This window comes from Anolis sagrei, chromosome 3 (genome assembly GCF_037176765.1).
Source record: "Anolis sagrei isolate rAnoSag1 chromosome 3, rAnoSag1.mat, whole genome shotgun sequence".
Taxonomy (NCBI): domain Eukaryota; kingdom Metazoa; phylum Chordata; class Lepidosauria; order Squamata; family Dactyloidae; genus Anolis; species Anolis sagrei.
The window spans coordinates 173,099,871-173,120,840 of NC_090023.1; the positions used below are offsets into that span (position 1 = coordinate 173,099,871).

Below are 20,970 nucleotides of genomic sequence, written 5' to 3' on the forward strand. Positions count from 1 at the left end.
ACACACATGAACCTAGAAATGAGGGTGGGGCGGTGGTTCCTTCCACCCTGATGCTGAGGTCCAGATGTAGGGCTGCCCAACTGTGACTCACATGAGTGAATGCAGGGCATTCTGGGTGCGAGGGAGGGAGGAGGAGAATGAGAAGAAGCATGCAATATCAGCTCCACATAAAAGCAGGCTTTTGTGTTGAGCTGATTTTCATTTGGGAAGAGGGCTTCCTGTTTTGTTTTTCCAAATAAATGGAAGACATGAAAGAAATGGAAGAAACAGTAAGAATGAATTTTACGCACATGTCTAGTAGTTATACTTTGGATTACACACTCCTCTCAATTTATGCTCAGAGATTTTTACTCACCAATGTACCAAAATGCATAGAGAAATGTATATTGTACAAGAAAACAAATGCAGAGATTCATATTTTAAGATAAAATACATGAGAAGTGTGAACTTTATGACAGAGATGATCAACACACAGTCCACTGGTTTGGCCCAAAAAGCCTACCCTTGATTTATACATGAAATCAACTTATATAGGAGTATATACGTTAGATGTTCAACTGCATTCTTTAAAGTAGCAAATATTTACAAATTAGTAAAGAAATGAGACTTGGTTTATAAATGAATGCAAGAAAATCTGACATGGCTTCAAAGGCAGTGGAGGCATTCAAATTCTAAATACACAAATCATTCTGGCTCCTAAGTACTACATATAAATCTTAGCAGAAAAGGGGTGCTGGGATTCTCCAGGTGAGCGTTATCAAGACCCAGATCACACTTTTTACTAATTATTGATAGAAGACAAAAATGATATAAGAGATAGAAGGCTGTTACCTGAATATGCCCTCATTGGCCATTACTCAATTTTGATCTCAGAAATGACAGCCAAAACACTGTGCAGATCTTTTCTGCCCACATGAATTTTCCTTTACTTTCACAACAGCTGGTAAGACTATTCAATTTCAGATAATGGGAATGATTGTTTTTCTTAAGCTGTTTGGAAACAGGAACTCTACCAGGCAGAGGAGAAAAGAAGTGCCTACCTCAGGGATCCGGACACTGTACGGCTGATTGTGAAATCTTGGTGCATTGTCATTCACATCTCCTACTTGGATATTCACGGACCCTTTGATTACCTGTGATGCAAAGGAATATAATTTATTTAAGTTATCCTTGTTTTGGATATATTTCCCAATTATCATGGAGAAAAAAGACAGCAGAAATGTACACATATAATAGCTCAAATCCTAGTATTAAACCTGATTATAGTAGACCCACTCAATTAATAAGATTTACCTATGTGTTGACTCTACTTGGCCACTAATGTTTTTTATACAAATGAAAGCTAATGTTTTTTACACAAATGAAAATGGTGGTATTCAACCTGAGATATTTTCCTGCCTGCAACAGTACAGCAAATGGCACCATGCTCTGTGCTCTAAACAAACCTACTTATTACCCAAAGCTGAATAAATGATTTAGATACAAAAATCAGGAAATTGTAGAAGTATAATGATAATTCTTCACTCATGCTATTCAACAGTGGAACTCTGCCTCGGAGTGTGGTGGAAGCTCCTTCCTTGGAGGCTTTTAAACAGAAGCTGGATGACCATCTATTGGGTGTGCTTTGATTGTGCTTTTCCTGCATGGCAAGGGGTTGGACTAGAAGACTCATGTGGTCCCTTCCAACTATATTCTTCTATGATTTCATGATTTCTCCCATGCTGGCAAAATCAAATTTCGAAATGTTTCTTCCCACTGCTTGAAATTTATCAGTTTAAGTGCCTTTTCCCATAATTTCCCAGGAATTTGTTTTTATGTAAATCTTCCAGGAACAAAATAAGGTATTGTTGATTTTTTTGTGTTTTTGTTTTGTTTTGCTCTTCTGTAAGGATGGAAAACAGTGTGTCCCTGGATAATCTTTTTGTCGTATCTTATTTTCAATTACATGAAAAACCAATGGAGCTACATGTGCCAAGTTACCTTTTCTCATGAACAATGATATTTTTTTCTTTAAAAAAAGCATTTCCATTTTCTAGTTGTAGAAATCAAATAACTTCACTTGCTGTCCTCTTATCACACTCCATATCAGCTATCTAAAGCTACATTCTGCCTACCCATAATGCTGTCCCTGTCCACAATGCTGCCCCTGTTTAGATTACAGTAAAATAGTAGGCAAAACATACACACAGAAATCAGAACTATGCAGTTACTCAAAGTTTATAAATGTTCATGTAAATGGAGAGGAAGGGACAGATGGCTGTACTTCCACACCATTTCCTACCCTGCTATGCTTAAGCAAGCTTTGCCTTAAATATCTGCATATTCCCCTTACTGTGTCTCAAATCCGGGGCTCCTTCAGGAAGGATGTGGGACCATGACAGCTTTATTCTCTTCCCCAAAGAGCAAGGCATCCAGATCAGCACCGTTCTAAAACATGGAACAAATGTCACACTTACCCCTTGGCTGTCGCTGACAGAAAATTCAACTGTAAATTCTGACTTAGTCTGAAAGAAGAAGAAAAGGATATAATTAGAGATGGCACGATGGTAATCTGTTGATAGAAGGCTTTGGACTTGAGCCGAATATAATTACATGCTTTTGTGGCCTGGAAGAAGAGGAAGCCGCATCACAGGAATAACAGTGAAACCTCAATACAAGATTACAATTCTAGTGATAGTCTTAGAGAGGTATCAAGGGATTGCTGTGAATGAACTAATGGCAAGCTACTACTGAAACTTCTTCGCTGGCAGAGCAAAAGTTCTAAGAACAGGGCAAGAGTTCCATGAAAACCAAAGAGAGTGTGGATAAGAACCGTTCAGCTTTCTTAACTGCACAAACTCTATCCACAGAGTTTTATAGATTTGTATATATTAGTAATAGTATTTGCATTGAAAGTGATGGAAGAGCAACCAAAAGCTAGCATGCAGAAGACATTCCTGCAAATAAAGCAGCAAAATGTGTGTGTGTAAAAATAGTGAGTCTTGCACAAAAACCCCATATGCGCAAAAATCAACTCTGGAAATGCATGCAAGTTGTCATCCAAAACTATCATTTTGGAGAGAGAAAACACACCAGGAATGCATTTTTTTAAACCATAACATATTTTGTGTGAATACCAGCTCAAAACTGCAGAGAAATGTTTGTTTTCTCCACAGTATGGAGAAAACAGAATGTATTCATCCTCACATGCATTGACAAATTAATCAAAGATTTACATCTCAACTACAATTAGATTTTAAAAAAAGAGAAAATGATGAGAAGGAAAACTTCCAAAATATTTTTTTCACATAAAAATGGCTGATGGGAGAAGGTAGTGTGTGAGCTAAAGGGTTTATCTTAGTACAAATATACAGCTAACTGGTCTCATAATGTCTGGAACCAACAGCTCAAATGAAACAAATGTTTAGAATATAATGACTCTACGTTCCACCTCATAATTTAAAATCATCCAGGGAGGCTCTGCCCTCACTCCTGCCTACATTGCAGAGAACAACAACAACAACAGAAACAACAATAATAACAACAACAACACTTTATTTGTACCCCGCTACCATCTCCCCAAGGGAATCGGTGCGGCTTACATGAGGCCGAGCCCAAACACAACAATACAGGCAATAATCACAACAATATAAGCCATTAAAATAAAACATAAATGATAAACATATAACATTATCAATAAGACAACATACAGTTAAAACTGTGGGAAGGCCAAATGTAAAAATTAAAATTGGAATAGTGCTGAGGCATGGACGAAAAGGTGATAATATTATTCTCTGTGTCTTCTCTCAATTTCTTGATGGTGCCAAAATAGAGTCCCATGGAGTCCATCGTATGATACAGGGTAACTTCCGGCAGGACTTCATGGGGCTCTGTTTTGGCAGCATGGAGAAATGACACGCAGGGTGCATTTGGAGGAGTTGGGTGTTACTCGACTGAACCTGAAAGGGGAAATGGTGTGGGATGGCAGAAGATGGACCTGGACAATTCTCCCTGCTGTCCCACATTGTCCCACACTTTTCCTCTCTTTTCCCCTGCCTGTCTGATGAGGTCCTTAGTCTGGAATCACTGTACATGGTGTTGAACTTCTAGACTTCGAATTGTGAGTCTTTTTGTTAGTCAGAACTCAAGGCTACACTTCCAAGAACTGCATTTTCCTCTCTCTTTTGTCATGATCACTGTTTATATTGGAGGGGATTCCAAAGAATATTTACCACAACACAGGCTTTCCTCCCATGAATGCTCTGTTAATGCAATCTGAGAAGAGACTACGTGGGGTTTAGCTCCTGCCTCGAAGCAATGCCTGCAGCTAGTCTGTGAAGTCAAATGCCAAGGATGAAGGAGACATCATCCATTTGTCTCAGGAAGATGTACTGTCATTACTTCCATTACCTCCCCACTGTTCTCATTTTACAGCCCTCCCCTATACCAAGTGCAATAAGGAAGGGGAAAATGTTCCTGAAAGATGCCTAAAGAGAAAATAGTGTGATATGTGAACATGACAGACTAGGATACAGGTTAGCAAGAGAAGACCCAGGTTAATATTGTATGTTCAATTTTTCAACATCTCTCTTTCCAGAGAACACTTATTTTGCATTTAAGAGTTATGTGAATTCATTCCGTTTGTCCAGTCCATGCTGTTGCACTCAAACTGTTCAATTATGTTGCCTCGGTATAATTTTTGATACATTATATGACTCTCCTTTTCCAATTTTTATTCATTTGGATAATCTTCACCTCACTTTCTTTAGTTTTCAGTTTGTTTTTCTGCAAGAGGGTGTTCCCTTTTCTATTCTTGTTGTTTATTCCAATTTTTATCATCATATCTTTAGCATGCATCTGTCCCCTAAATAGTCTGGTGCCTTTTCTCCAAAGTACCACACACGTACCTTCTTTCTTACCCTATCTTGCTTTCATCTGTCTCCCTTAAAAAGAAACCCATCTTGAAATAGTCTGCCTCCCTTATTTATCCCTTTGACTATCTGAAGGGTATTCACATGTATACATGCTGTCCCAGTTTGGAAAATCATTTGAGGCTTCATAAACCATGGTATATGAAGCCATGAATGAGCATCACAACCAAGTGAGCCTCTCTTTCCTGCTCCCATCTTGTTCCACTTTTGGCATGAATATCCTGGTTTATATTAAGTCATAGTGCTTCTCATGTCTGACCCAGGAATTTCATTCCTATTTTTGTGCTTTCTTAGCTGATCTGAAGCAGAAATCTCCCAATCTGGGTTATGGAGAATTCTGTTTGAATAACACCAAGTATTTTAACATAGAATGTGGTGTTTGGTGGGAGGAAAGAAGAGAAGGAATCTCTTGTCCTTTTTTATATACAGTAATATTTTGTACAAATTACCTCTCTGTCCAAGGGTTGTCTGAGCCACACAACTCCAGTCATGCTTTCTACTGCAAAGAATCGGCTGGCTTCCTCACCAACAACTCCAAATACAAGTGGGTCATTGTCTAGGTCACGGGCAAGCAACTGTGTCACTGATGAACCTACAAGAGAAAGAACAAACCACGGAAGGTTAGTGGTTTGGTGAAAGCACTATAGTCATCTCTAAGTTCTTATTTAAAAGTAGAAAGAGATGTCCACCTTAAGAGGGAAAAAGCATTCTGTCAAAACTCCATAAAGTAAAGATCTTTGAATTAAGAAGGCATTCAGATTTCAGAAAGCATTCAACTTTCAGGTGGGCAGCAGAAAGGGTAGTCATACATAACACCAAGCTTCCAACTTGCATAGATTTTTCATTATATACTTTGCAGAAATAATAATAAAGTAAGCTGTTTATATACAGGTTAATGGAATAAAAAGGCACTTAGATAGAATTAAATAATGACTATTGAAGAAGACACGTCTTTGAGAGGCTAGACTAATGTTTACAGAAATGCTTCTGGGAGAGAAGTGGAGGTGGGATTTATGGGAGGTGCTCTCTTTTTTCTGGAAAGCCAAAGCCAGCATGGACCAAAAAAAAAAAAGCATCCAGATGGAAAGCTAATTTCTATTACAGCATCTGAAATATTATTTTTATTTTTTTAAAACCCCAAATAAACACAAATGTTCAATCTGCATATGGCATCTAAATATATCTGTGATTGATCTTCCTGACTTTGTTTTGAAAGCATAAGAAGAGCAGGCTTAGAGTTGACACCAGAAGTAAAGCAAAAGCAAGGCAATTAACCAGGATGTTTTGTTTAAAAGGTAGTCTGATTTTACAAACAAGCATACACACTCACATTTGCAAAAGCCACAGAACTTTTGTGAGCGTACTATTGTTCACTGGAAGTGCGGTTGGGCAAAAATTAATAAAATCAAATTCAATTGAAATGATAAATTCTACAGTTATGCCACAAGAGTCAAGTACACAGGTATAGTTTGGGGAAATACATGCCCCCAGAGTACTACATACAGAAGGACCTTGGGGTTGTTGCTGATCATCAGTTGAATGTAAATCAGCAGAGTGATGATACTACAAAGAGTACTGAACACTATTTAAGTGTACATTGGTGGAATCATAGTTTCCAATTCAAGAGAAGTAATATTTCCACTGGAGTACAAAATTCAGTTCCGGATTCCACATTTTAAGAAGATTATATTCAAGTTGAGCAGTGAGATTGATAAAAGGTACAGAGGATATCCTCTTCATTGGGTTTTGTAGGAACCAGGAATATATCAATTGGGTGATAAGAAGTGTGAGGGTGAGGTGTCTGAACTCTTCAAATAGCTGAAAGAGGAAGGGGCAAGTCAGTTTTCTGCTTCTACAGAGAGCAGGAAAAGGTCAAATGATTTTAACATACAGGAAAATAAGTTTGATTGCACCTACGAAAGAAAGTCATAATAATAAGGCCAAATTGGCAATGGAACCACTTGCCTAGAGAAGTGGTATGGTCTTCTTCTCCAGATGTCTTCAAAAGAGGCTGGACAGTTACATGCTGGGAATGCTTTGATAATGTGATTGGACTCAATGCCCAATTAAGAGTGTTACAGCTCTATGATTCTATGCTTAAGGTCACCCCACTCATCTCCACCTATGACGTTAAAATGTTTTCCAGGAACAGCTCTTAATATCTTGTCCTATTCCTATTGTCTGAGGATATCCTCTTCATTGGTTTTTGTAGGGAATGACTGAAAGACTAGTTCTAGAAAAACCTATTCTGGTGGATGCAAAAACCCAGCTCAGCTTAGAGTCACAAAGGACCTCTCATGGGAAGTACATTATGCACTCCTAAATGAATCAACCATTTCTCCTGTTATGAGGGATTTTTTACATCTTTGAAATGATTTATTATATTTTGGGAGGGGAATGCTCTACGTATTTTGCACAAAATAAAATGTTTGGCAAAATACATTGTTCAGCAAAGGAAGATTTTGTGCAAAAAAGTGGAAAAAATCAATCTTTTCATTCTTATGAAAGTAACTGCAGACAATTTTTTAAAATATATCAAGACACTCTTTTTATTGAGAGAAATATCATTTCTATGTATTCTTTACAACCCGTATTGAGTCCCCTTGTGGAGAGAAAAAATGGGGTATAAATCAACATAATAGTAATAATAATAATAATAACCCAAATACCTGCCTCAATTTTTAATTCCATGAATATGAACTGTGATGCTGAAATCTTTAGCACCCTTTTTTCAATTCTCAAATTATCCATAATAATGAATCTTCACACATGAGACCATTTTACACAACCCTATCACCATACTACTTTTACACCTGCAAGGAAATAAAGAAGTGGAAGTCACAGGGGGCGGGGTGGCAGCGATGCCACTGGAAAAGTAAGGTTATAGGATGAGGAAGAGCAGCTGCAAATGGCCTGTAAAAAGAGAACTTTTCTACTGAGTGAGTGAGAGGTCCTAATCCCGGAAGGTGGCCTAACAGACTGGTCAAGTTTGGCAACTGACAAGACTGTGATTGTTGTAATTTATTATGACATCCTTTGATACTAAGCTGACTAAGTAGGTAGCAAATCTTGTAAGTTTCATTTTATCCATTATGGGTTTTTTTTATTTATGCTGAACAGTGCAGTCGTGTGCATTTATTATTTTGGTATACCCAGAATGGAGACATGAGTGACATGGAGACAAGATTGGCTGTTGCTTCTTGTCAAGATCCTAAGCCAATTTTACGATCAATATAGTTGATTGTAAACATCCATTGATTCTGCTTCTTTTTCATTATACCCATGAGTATGTATAGTGATATTTACTACATAATCTATCTTTACATTTTTGATGCCATAAATTTGATAGACTTTAAGATGTCCTCAGGCATTTTTCTGTGTTTTTGCTACAGATTAATATGACCAATCACTTGGATCTCCAAACTCAACCTTGCTCAAGAAAGCAACTGTTTTCTTTGCATTGTTGAAGTTTCCATTACTTCCTTCTCTTTGAGAGATTTCAAAGTAACCCAGGCTTTTTTGGTAGCAACACACTCAGATGTTATGCTGTTTTTTTTTCTGTAGTTAACTTAACCTTGTCTTGCTGAGTGAGCAGTTTGTGCAGAAACGTCATTTTTGTGTGACAAAAATGAAATGCTGCTCATGGGAACACCAAATTAGCTTAAGAGTTTTGTGTTGCAACACTTCCCTCACCCTCCCAGCTGAGACAAGCTAGAAAAAGTATATGCTTCTTCTTGAATAAACACCAGACAAGCAAGTCATTCAGCAACAGAAAGCAGAAGTAACATCAGCCATTTTTGCTCTGCAGGCCAATACATATACACAATTCAGTAATATTTTCCCACTCAGTCACTATGATTGTTTTCCTAGAGGTGAAGACAAGTTCAAACCTTTATTCATCCCAAGTGAAAACTGACTAAAAAAATTAATAAAAGGCTTCTGCGTAGCATTGCCCCATTAGTGCAAGGCATAACATATGTAGCAGTGTGACAACATAATTCAGTCCAACCCTTTCTCCATACTAGCATCACCCACCCTGAAAGCACTCACTTGATACATGTACAAGCATTATACTCCTATGGGTATCATATAAAAAGGGGGTCAAGACTCCTGTCCCTGTAGTGAGTGTCTAGAGAAAAAAATACTGTATTTTTAATGTTATTATTTTATTTACACCCCGTTTCCTCCCAATTTTGGGACCAGGCAGCTCACAACTTAATTATTAAAAAAATAAAATCAAAAGCATACAAAAAGGAAAATAGAATTAAACTAGTGCTCTTATTTAAACAATTCAGTTAAAATACAAATTTAAAATTAAATAAAACAATGCAGATTCTTAGCTGGTTCTTTAAAATACTTTCTGTCTTAAAAGCCTGTCGGGATAAAAAGTTTAAACCTCTTGATGGAAGGACAACTTGGAGAGGAGCAGTCTGATCTCTCTGGCAAAGGAGTATGAGAGTCTAGGGGCCGACCCCTAGGAAGGCCTCCTTTTGCATTCCCGTATCATGTTTACCAATGTGGTGGAATGAAGGCCCCTTCTACAGTGCCATATAAAATCCTGATAATCTGTTTTGAACTGGATTACATGGCAGTAATCCAGTTCAAAACAGATAATGTGGAGTATCTGATTTGACAAGTATAGAAGGGGCCCAAGATAAGGACTTTTGGGAATTTCAGAGCCCAGGAAGCATGGTACAGGTAGATAAGATCTGTGAAATAAGCTGAACCTGAGCCATATAGGGCTTCAAAAGTCATAATCAGCCTAGAAACAAACGTAGCAAAGCTGCTTTGACAGGGGCATACTGTAGTCCCTGTAACTTGCCCCAGTTAACTGTCTGTCTGCGGTTCTTTGGACCAATTGAAATTTCAGAACACTCTTCAAATACAGCCCCAGGTGGAGCTTATTGTAGTATCGAAATGGGATGTCAGTATGACATGTACCACAGTGGCCAAATCCGGGCCCTAAAGGGATAGAAATCTTGACCCTTATTTTATATGATGCCTATTAGAGTATAATCCTTGTGCATGTTTTTTTTTTTTTTTTGTGAGGAGCAACTTGAGAAACTGCAAGTCACTTCTAGTGTGAGAGAATTGGCTGTCGGCAGGGACGTTACCCAGGAGACACCCGGATTTTTTGATGTTTTCTCATTCTTGTGGGAGACTTCTCTCATGTCCCCACATGGGGAGCTGGAGCTAATAGAGGGAGCTCATCCGCGCGCTCTCTGGATTCAAACCTCTGACCTGTAGGTCTTCAGTCCTGACAGCACAAGGGTTTTTAACCCATTGCGCCACTGGAGGCTCTAATTATATGGCAATGTAGACTCATATAATCCAGATCAAAGCAAAAAAAAAAATCTGGCAGTGTAAATCCAGCTGGGTTGACTATGAACAGCTCTGTGCTGTCTGGATTAAGTTTCAATTTCTTTTCCCTCATCTCTTTCATTACTGATGATAGACACTAGTTTTGAAACTCTGTCCTGGTCCTGGTTTCATCTGATAACACTATACACCTTCCACTGCAGAAATGTTACATACATACATGGATTTCAGTCGTCTCCACTTAAGGCAAATACATTTTAATCTGTTTTTATCATATGTCAAAAAAATAGGAAAAGTCCTGCAAAAAATTGTATAGTCCTGAGAAAACAGATGGTTTTAGGTTGCCTGAAAATGCACTGAATCTACAGGGGTCGCTCTGGATGGCAGAGACATTTATTGTAAAACTAAGAACAACTCCGGTGGACCTCTTAGTCTAGTCTAGCATTTCCTTTGCGGATTTCCAATTTGTACTTTAGCCTCTGAAACAAGCCACCAGGTCACTTAACAGTAGTAGTGACTGATGAAACATTTTTCTCCCCCTTAAACAGCATTTCCTCCCCCAATGCTTTGAACCAAAACACTGTAATGTCTTTCAGCATGCTCACTTTCCCTTAATAGAAGCAATAAGGCACAACAGAAAACACAGATGTTGCTATATAGTGATGTCTCAAGTCATGCAAGAGCCCTTCACCCAGTAGAATTTGTGCACAATAGGGAGAGGAATAGATGTAGACAGCTTGCGGAACAATTATAGTAAAAACAGAACACCCTAAAAGCTTAGGAACTGAACACCCGTGGATAAAAGAAGAGTGTTAGGTCTACTATACTATCACCAGCTGTCACCAAACCTATAATTCTATCACTTTTATCCATTTATCACCAATTATCTACTGCCAGATATTATCAATTTAGCATTAAAAAGAAACCTTACAGCACTCAAACATAATTACAACTGACCTTTCCTGAAATAATTCTTCTCAGGTTTTTAACTTTACATTTAAGATGAAAATGTTGGCAACTTCTTACTTATGTCAGAATCCATGGTACTTTGAGAATAAAGTATCTGCATGCATTTGTTTTTTTCCATGCCTCTAAAAAGTGGTGGAAATGCAAAATATAGGGCATTGTTCCTCTGACCTCCAGTCCTAGTCATTCAGATAATAACTGACACAAAGAAACAGATACAGACCATGCATGCCATAAGCTCATCATAGCATCTTCTAAACCAGTGGTTCTCAACCTGTGTGTCCCCAGATGTTTTAGCCTTGAACTCCCAGAAATCCTAACAGCTGGTAAACTGACTGGGATTTCTGGGAGTTGTAGGCCAAAACAGGTTGAGAACCACTGTTCTAAACAGACAGAGAAGAATGAAAACAAAATGTTCCTTTAGAAAAGGGGACTGAGTTGATATACTCAAATTTCAAAGGGAAATATCACAAAGCTGTGTTTGTACAAGATCAAACAACTTTAAAATAATTACAAAGAAATGTAAACACATGGAGACATTTGTGATGTGACATTGGTCCTCTAGATTAAGATACGTGGGTTGAATGAAAAGTAATGCCTCCACCTTAGTAGCTTAACAGATGGCAGTACTGGTATGTGGCAGGCACTGGCTTGTTCAGTAGACTCTCCTCTGCAGTTCCATTTTTCTGGGAAGCCTTAGCATTGAACACTTGTAAAGTGTGAAGTATGGAACCCTGCGCAGATGGTGAGTCAATGCGACTTAAGCAACGTGCAGTCATTGAATTTTTGACAGCAGAAGGTGTCACCCGAAAAGAGAATGCAAGCTGTTTATGGTGATTGTGTTGATGTGAGTACTGTGTGTCGTTGGGTGAGTAAATTTAAAGATGTTGAGGTGGGAACATCTGACTTGAGTGACAAAGAGTTGGACGTCCTGTGACAGCAACCACCAAGTTTCACAAGCAAAGGGCTGACAGATTGATTCAGGACAATTGTTGTATAACTCAGAGAGAAATTTCAACATATCAGCATTTCACAAGAACGTGTGGGTCACATTATTGCTTTCCTTGACTATCAGAAGATCTGTGCACTATGGGTTGTCGAAACAGAGTGTTGACTTCTTCTGTGGAGGCTTCAGAAAACTTGTTCATCATTGGCAGAAATGTATCCAATTGTCTGGTGATTATATGAAAAAGTGAATAGTGGTAATTAAAGAGCACATTCTAAGAATTATTTCTGTGTTTTATTTATTAATATATTCCCATCCAAACCTAAATAACGAAGGTGGAGGCATTACTTTTCATTCCACCCTCATAGCTATATATTTTTTCCATTTGTTGTTGTTATATGCTTTAAGGCCATTTCTGACTTACGGCAACCCTAAGGCAAACCTATCACAGGATTTTCTTGGGATTTTCTTGTTCAGAGAGAGTTTGTCTTTGCCATCCTCTGAGGCTGAAAGAGTTTAACTTGCCCAGAGTTACTCAGTGAGTATCCATAGCTGAGCAGTGTTTTAAACTCTGGTCTCCACAGTCACAATCAAATGTTCAAAGCATTGCACTATGCTGGCTATAGTCCTATAATATTGGGGAGATGAAGGCAGAGGTACTTACGTCGTGATTCAGATTCTGCATTCATGAGCTTCATAAAACCCTCCTACAAGATATATCCTATCTTGTCATGCCCAGCGTTTTTTTTAATTATTTTAAATTATTACATCTGGCCTGGCCATAGGCTTTTAAATCCTGTGTGTTATTGTTATATGCGATTTATATTATTTTGTATTGCATTGTATTGTTTTGTTTATTGCTTTACCCTGGAGTGCCGCAGGGTTCCGTCCTGGGCCCGGTCCTGTTCAACATCTTTATTAATGACTTAGATGAAGGGCTAGAAGGCATGATCATCAAGTTTGCAGACGATACCAAATTGGGAGGGATAGCCAATACTCCAGAGGACAGGAGCAGAATTCAAAACGATCTTGACAGATTAGAGAGATGAGCCAAAACTAACAAAATGAAGTTCAACAGTGACAAATGCAAGATACTCCACTTTGGCAGGAAAAACAAAATGCAAAGATACAGAATGGGGGACCATGCCTGGCTCGAGAGCAGTACGTGTGAAAAAGATCTTGGAGTCCTCGTGGACAACAAGTTAAACATGAGCCAACAATGTGATGTGGCAGCCAAAAAAGCCAATGGGATTTTGGCCTGCATCAATAGGAGCATAGTGTCTAGATCTAGGGAAGTAATGCTACCCCTCTATTCCGCTTTGGCTAGACTACACCTGGAATATTGTGTCCAATTCTGGGCACCACAATTCAAGAGAGATATTGACAAGCTGGAATGTGTCCAGAGGAGGGCGACTAAAATGATCAAGGGTCTGGAGAACAAGCCCTATGAGGAGCGGCTTAAGGAGCTGGGCATGTTTAGCCTGAAGAAGAGAAGGCTGAGAGGAGATATGATAGCCATGTATAAATATGTGAGAGGAGGCCACAGGGAGGAGGGAGCAAGCTTGTTTTCTGCTTCCCTGGAGACTAGGACGCAAAACAATGGCTTCAAACTACATGAAAGGAGATTCCATCTGAACATGAGGAAGAACTTCCTGACTGTGAGAGCCGTTCAGCAGTGGAACTCTCTGTCCCGGAGTGTGGTGGAAGCTCCTTCTTTGGAAGTTTTTAAACATTGGCTGGATGGTCATCTGTCAGGGGTGATTTGAATGCAATATTCCTGCTTCTTGGCAGGGAGTTGGACTGGATGGCCCACGAGGTCTCTTCCAACTCTTTGATTCTATGATTCTATGATTCTGTTTTGATGTGTTATTGGACTTGGCCTCATGTAAGCCGCTCCGAGTCCCTTGGGGTGATGGTGGCGGGGTATAAATAAAGTTATTATTATTATTATTATTATTTACTGTGCCACTATGTAACTAATGCTTTCCTGTATATTGTATTTGTATATTGAGATGGAACTTATACAGCCTTTCATATCTTGCTGGACTTCAACTCCTATCAATCCAAACCAGCATAGCCAATTTATGGAGGAATTTATGGAATTGCATGTAAATATCATTAGGAAGTATGAACTATTTATTGCTTGTTCTCCAATATGTGAAGTCTCTAGCTCTCGATTACCTCACATGATTTTTCTTTTGATCATAAATGGCAGAGAATAAAACAGTTTAATAAGAAAAAGGGGCCAAATACCAAATAAGGGGACAAAGCATTATGGAAATTAACAAGAAGAATCATGATAAACTGTATAGCCTCTTGCATGGCACAAGTGAGTGAAAAGAAACCCAATAAGATAAGCAGCATAAGAAGGAGAAGGCAGGAGGGGAAATTGAATTAATATGTCTTGATGAAATATGATTTCTGCAATGGTGAGAAAGGCCAAGTTTGACAGTGGTATTTCACTGTATAAAATATGTATTGCACATATCAAATCAACATTATATACCTTAACAACCAGTAGGCAAAAGTGCTTTCAAGCTGCTTCTTTCAGAGATCCAAAGACAATCCTGCTATGGAGTTTTCTTGCCAGGATGTGTTCAGAGAGGTCTGTCATTGCCTTCTTCTCCGGATGAGAGAATGTGACCTGACCAAGGTTACCCGGTGGTGTCCCATGTCTAAGCAGGGACTCTGACTTCATTACAATTTTCATCATCATAGGACGTTTTGCCTCAGTTGAACCATTAAGCCCCACACCACCCCTCAGATGAGGCAGGCGCACTCCTAGCATGGCTCCATGGCTCAACTGGGGCAAAAGCATCTTACGACGCTGTCCCAGGAATTTCAGCTTCCTGTGTTCCATTTGACACCACGGGGCACGTGCAGGGGGAAGCCGCATGGCGATGCTTTCTGACATATGATGGGGAAGTGTTGCTGCCAGAGGGGTGGAGCAATGGGCACCAGGGTTGCTCCACTGCCCTGACATTTCACCACAAAGGCTGGCGAATTGATCTGGAGGACCTCATCAGTGTAATGGGGTCCTCAAACTATAGCCTCTTGGTCATAGTCCAACACAGAAATCAGTACACCATACTGGTTCAGTATTCAAAGTGGTATCTGGGAACAAAGCTATTTCGAGTTAACTGTCCTTCATATCTATAATTTATTTTAATGAGAATGTAACTAGTATAGCTCACAGAAGCCATTGCTTCATCATTATATCAGAACTAGTAAAGATGGCTGATGATTTCTGATGACCCCTGGAAATATAGCCAATGAAAAGTGAGAATATTTCAGTCTAAGAACTTCAAATGTTGATCTAGTCCAACCCAATGCCATACTGGAATGAACAATTAAAGCCTTCTGAAAAATCTAATCTCTGTATTGTCGAAGGCTTTCACGGCTAGAATCACCGCGTTGTTGTAGGTTTTTCAGGCTATATGGCCATTCTCTCCTGACATTTCACCTGCATCTATGGCAAGCATCCTCAGAAGTTGTGAGGACCTCACAACCTCTGAGGATGCTTGCCATAGATGCAGGTGAAACGTCAGGAGAGAATGCTTCTAGAACATGGCCATATAGCCTGAAAAACCTTTAACAACCCAATCTAATCTCTATTTAAAAAAAAAAAAAGAGTCCACCACTTCAGAGGGAAATTATCCTATTGAGAACCAGCAATTACAGTAAAAAAAACATATTCCAAATATTTAGATTGAATCCATTAGGTTGTGATTCTAATCTCTGGAACAGCAAAAAAAAAAAAAAGAGTTTGCTTCATCTTATACATGACACCCTTCAGATATTTGCTTAGTTGCCTTCTTTAAAAAAACCCACAGAAATAAAAAAAAGAAACTGACTTGAAAAAAGGGGGATTTGCATTTGCTGTATAATGCTTAAAAATCAATCTAGGTTATAATTATAGTGAAAGGCTTTTGCAAACATTAAATTGAAGATAATGAGAGAAATTTGAAATTACAAAGCAAAATATAGCACTAGGAAAATTAAAACCATGGATTTTAAATATTATCTGAAAAGAAGACAAAGAAACAGGTTGATCACACACAAAAAAAGAGATTTGTTGCTGTGTGCCTTCAAATTGTTTCCTGCTTACCATATATACTCGAGTATAAACCAAGATTTTCAGGTGCCTCGACTTATATTGGAGTCGACTTATACTCGAGTATACACAGTATGTCCCTAAGTAAAATCTATCACTAAGTTTCTTGGCAAATTTTGTTCTGAGATGGTTTACCTTTGCTTTCCAAAGTTGTTGCTGAATGTTCAAACCACTACAACACATTACCTCTCTATCCTAGTGCATGTGTCCTATAAAATATTTGTTTTCCTAATTTATTGTATTATTGGATTCTTCCACTGTATATGTCAAATATTTAATAATAATAATAATAATAATAATCCTTTATTTATACCCCGCTAACATCTCCCAAAGGACTCAGTTTGGCTTACAAGAGGCCGAGGCCCAACACATCAACAAAACAACAGTATAACAAATACAACAATAAAAAAACTAATAAAACAAGCAATAAACATTAAAACAATAGCAATAAACATTAGACAATAATACCATGACACATTTAAAACTAAGGCCGGGCCAAATGTAATGATTAAAATTTTAAAATGCTGAACATGACAGGTGAGATGGATAGGTTTTTGGAGATAGGTGCGGTATGCAGACAATCTTAATCTCTAGTAAAGTGCAATTGGGACATGATGCTAGGAGTTTCCTATTCTGGGAAGACACACTGGAACAACCACGTCTTCAAGCTCTTCCTAAAGACTGCCAATGTTGGGGCTTGTCTGATATCCTTGGGGAGAGAGTTCCAGAGTCGGGGGGCCACCACAGAGAAGGTAATGTGTGGAAATAGCAACAAAGAACAAAAACAGCAATTAAGCCCATTGTGATTCTTTATAAACTGAAGACTCAAGAACCTTTATATATGCTTTTGAGTAAAAGATGAATAACTGGTTAACTGTAACACGAGTTCTGCAAGCTTTCTACAAGGAGATTTATTAAAAGAAAAGATGTGCCAAAGACAAAAAAGAAGATCTCATCCACTTTGATTTTTATCAATGCTGAAGGAAAAACCTCTTTCTCTGTCCCCTGAAGGCAACGAAACAGGTGGAGGCAGAATCACGAAGTGTACAGAGGAAATGGATAAAAATGCATAGCATGAATTGCTATCAAAGCTTAAGAAGCCCTCTGGAATTCCTGGCCAAGGTCAGAGCATGTGACATGCGTAAAGCCCCTTCATTGCCAGAGGCCATTTCTCAGCCCAGGGAAAGCAGGGAGTGAAGCTGGGTGTGAATGTGGAAGCTCCCCCCACATCCAATCCTTATCCATGGGATAGAAAGATCAGGAAAGGTTACAACTCAGTGGAGACAAATATTCCAAACATTACTTGCATCTAACGTGCCAAGTTTGTTAATTCTGCCCCATACAGAAATCTCTCTTCTTGCATACAGAGTAATTAAGATGCAGGTTTTGTTTTTGTTTTTTGTTTGCTTTTTTGCTCTTCTTATTCTTGATTATTGCAAAGGGCCCGAATTGCTTTAAAACAAGGAAGATATTGCCTAACAATAGATAACATTTTGTACATGCTAGTTTTCATCTCACTGGCATATTGCCCTGTCATTCATGGTTGACAGTTTATGAAATTAAGGCTTAAGATTTAATGAAACATGAAAGAACAGTAGTGCAGGTTTAAGGTTTCCAATAAATGTTGTGACTTTAAAAAATGCAGAAATTGCAATTGATGTCACTTCCAACAAAAGCTCATAATGAGAAACTAGTTTTAAAAAAGCTACCACTGGGTTGGTTGTACGAGTTCCATGGCTGGCATGAATTCATAGACTTTTAAACTCCTTCAAAGAAATACAAATAAAAATCCTCTATATAGGAAGTGAATGTTAGAAGAAAAGGTGAGTCTTAACCATGATGTCTAATAGTCTAAGGATTCAAACGTACCTTGTCTTTTGAGTGTGGAGGAACACTTAATCAAGTAATAATAATAATAATAATAATAATAATAATACTTTATTTATATACCGCTCTATCTCCCTGAGGGGGACTCAGGGTGGCTTCCAAGTAACATCACCAAAACATACAGAGTAAACAGCATGACATAAAAAACAACATAAGCATAAAATTATCACAATTACACATATATATTAAAAATAATCCTGCCTGTTCATAGCAATTAAAAGGCCAGGCCTAGGTTAGTGCAAACTCAAAATATGAGGGGACTGGGAATTAAGTACAGTGCTATAACAGGCTAACAGCAATAGCAGGTACGCGTCTGTGGCTACTTGTTTCCAGGGCCTATTAGAGGGATGACTAGGGTAATAGATAAGAAGTATAAGGCCATATTCAACAATGTTTGGGGCTGAGCTAGAACTGGTCATTCTCAAAGGCTTGTTGAAACCACTAGGTCTTCAAGCTCTTACGAAAGGAGGGGAGGAATGGGGCCTGTCTTATTTCCTTTGGAAGGGCGTTCCAGAGGCGGGGGGCCACCACCGAGAACAATAGTTCCTTAACTGAAATGTGATGCTGTGAAACTCCACAACAGAAGAGTTACTACACTAATGACAGCAAACACAATTGATCAATATTTGCAAATCTAACATACCAGAAAAGATTGTATACAGGTATTTCGCTCTCAAATAGCCAGGCCTATTCCAGTGACTTTGTGAATGATATGCAGTGTTTTCTCCAGATTTTTCTATACCCTAAAGTCAAAGAATGTGAGCTGGCTTAGGTTTAGTTCATCCAACACATATGAGGCAATAGGCTACAAATACAACTGACAATATAATGGTTAGTGATACATTAACATGCATGCAACAAATTCAAATTTAAGACAAGAACAATTTGCAGTGGAGGAGCTTGAAATGCCTAGATAAGTGTTATCAGGGGGATAGCATTTACAATTTTTATTTATATTTGCATTTTTCTCCACTTTCATAGGAAGCCTGAACCCCCTAATCCTGCAAATGTAGAGATTGAACTACAGTATATGCTTATGACAAATATTGTTTAAGACGGGCCATGATAGTAAAATTGGTATGATACCAAGATTCATTTGTAATGTAGATGGGGCATAAAAATTATTTATTACACCTAAGTGCTAAAAAGTCTTTATGAGACCATGTGATTTGCTTGTGGCTGCATCTCTATTTTCTCATCTGTAACCCAATGCTATTAATATTGTCCTCCCTCCAAGAGGTATTGTGCAGTTTAATTCATTAATATTTGTTGAGCACATGGGATCCTCTGAATGTAGGTTGCTGTATCAGTGATTATTTGGTGATTCATTAGAAGGAGATGAATAACCTTTTAGATGACCCACAAAGGGACTGAATGGTGTATGGGGTGCTATTGAAGCTTTTTGGTTTGCTAAATTAGTCCACAGCTTTCCCTCCAGTTTCTTTAATTGGGCTTGGGAGAATAAACAAACAAGCAATTGAACATCTGTAATAAAATTAAGGAACACTTATTCTTCTCTCATAATCTTTTATCAACTTGTTGCAAAACAAATTCAGGATTGTTACATCTGATTTGTATTTTAGAGTAAACTGTTTCCACTGCTGTGTGTAAATGATATGGTTGGAACAAGGAACATGAAGAAATTAGAACTAGAACAGGCAGGCACCCAGGATTTGTGTTATGTCTTGCCAGTTATAGGGCTTTCTTCAGTTTACCAATAACAGAGATTAAGGACCTCATCACACTGAGGACCAAATCCATGGGGCGGGGAGGGGGGGTGAATCTGTGGAGAAGTAAGGGGGAACCATTGTTCCAGGTCCTGAATCGCCCACTGTCCCCCTTACCTCATATCACGGGAAAATGCACTACAGCCCAACTCTCCCCAGTTCTTCTCTATGGAACATGGGAAGCCTTTTGTGTTCCCAGGGAAGAGTCCCAGCATGCTGCCAGGACACTTCCTTTTCTGAGCTCAAAATCTACAGATGCTCAATAAACCAGGAGCATGCCTAACTCAGATATTGCCTCTAACATCTCATGATAAAAACAAATGACATCAAGATATTGAATATGGTGCCCAACACACGAAGCATTTCAAAGCTGCAAATTTAGTAGGTTGAAGTTCTTCCTTTTCCATTTTTCTTATCTGCAGACACTCTCGGGCTACACTTGCCAATTTCCCTAAAACTGGGGGTAAGTAGGTGCTCACTTATAAAAAAAATTTGAATAAAAGCAGACTGGATAATAAGGAGTTGTGGACATGATCTTAGGTCTTGACAGAAATTGCTATCATAAATAACACTTGAGAGCAATAGTCAATGAGAGTAGGGACCTCATCCCATGGAGGCCAAAAACCCAGGGGACAGCAGGGGAAACTGTGGGGTAGTGCACCACTTTGTCCCCTTACCATGGTAGATTATGGGATCCCTTCCCATGATGTTTCTCCACTGTCCCTAGCTTCCTCCTGCTTCCTCCTTAGGTTCCTCTATGAGGAGTTGGGTTTACACCCAACTCCTCAGGGCTTAATGTCTCCATGCTGCCAGCATGCTGCTGGCACGGAGCCTAATGGAGCCCCTCTAGAAGTAGCTCTGTGTCATCTGATGGGCTCCAGCAGACTCCGTGCCAGCAGCATGTTGACAGTGCCAAGAAGCATGGAGAGGCTTCTTCTCAGCCTCCATGTGATGAGGTCGATAACAGCCTTTCCAAACCTTGTACCCTCCAGATATACTGGACAATATCGCTTACCTCCATAGCCAGCAAGAGAATAGGGTGGGGGATAGGAGACTATGTACTAGAAGTAAAATAACTGCAAGCCGTAGTATATTCTGCTG

At 38.9% G+C, this 20,970-nt stretch overlaps 1 protein-coding gene across 1 annotated transcript in view; it reads right to left on the minus strand.

Moving 5' to 3' along the window:
- Positions 1 to 20,970, minus strand: part of CDH23 (cadherin related 23) — a 648,000-nt gene that overhangs the window by 500,901 nt on the left and 126,129 nt on the right. Inside the window, exons 4-6 of the mRNA XM_067465691.1 lie at positions 5,360 to 5,502; positions 2,457 to 2,504; positions 1,041 to 1,133 (exon numbers count right to left, since the gene is read on the minus strand). Coding sequence (XP_067321792.1) covers positions 1,041 to 1,133; positions 2,457 to 2,504; positions 5,360 to 5,502 — 284 coding nt within the window. The remainder of the gene's footprint in view (positions 1 to 1,040; positions 1,134 to 2,456; positions 2,505 to 5,359; positions 5,503 to 20,970) is intronic.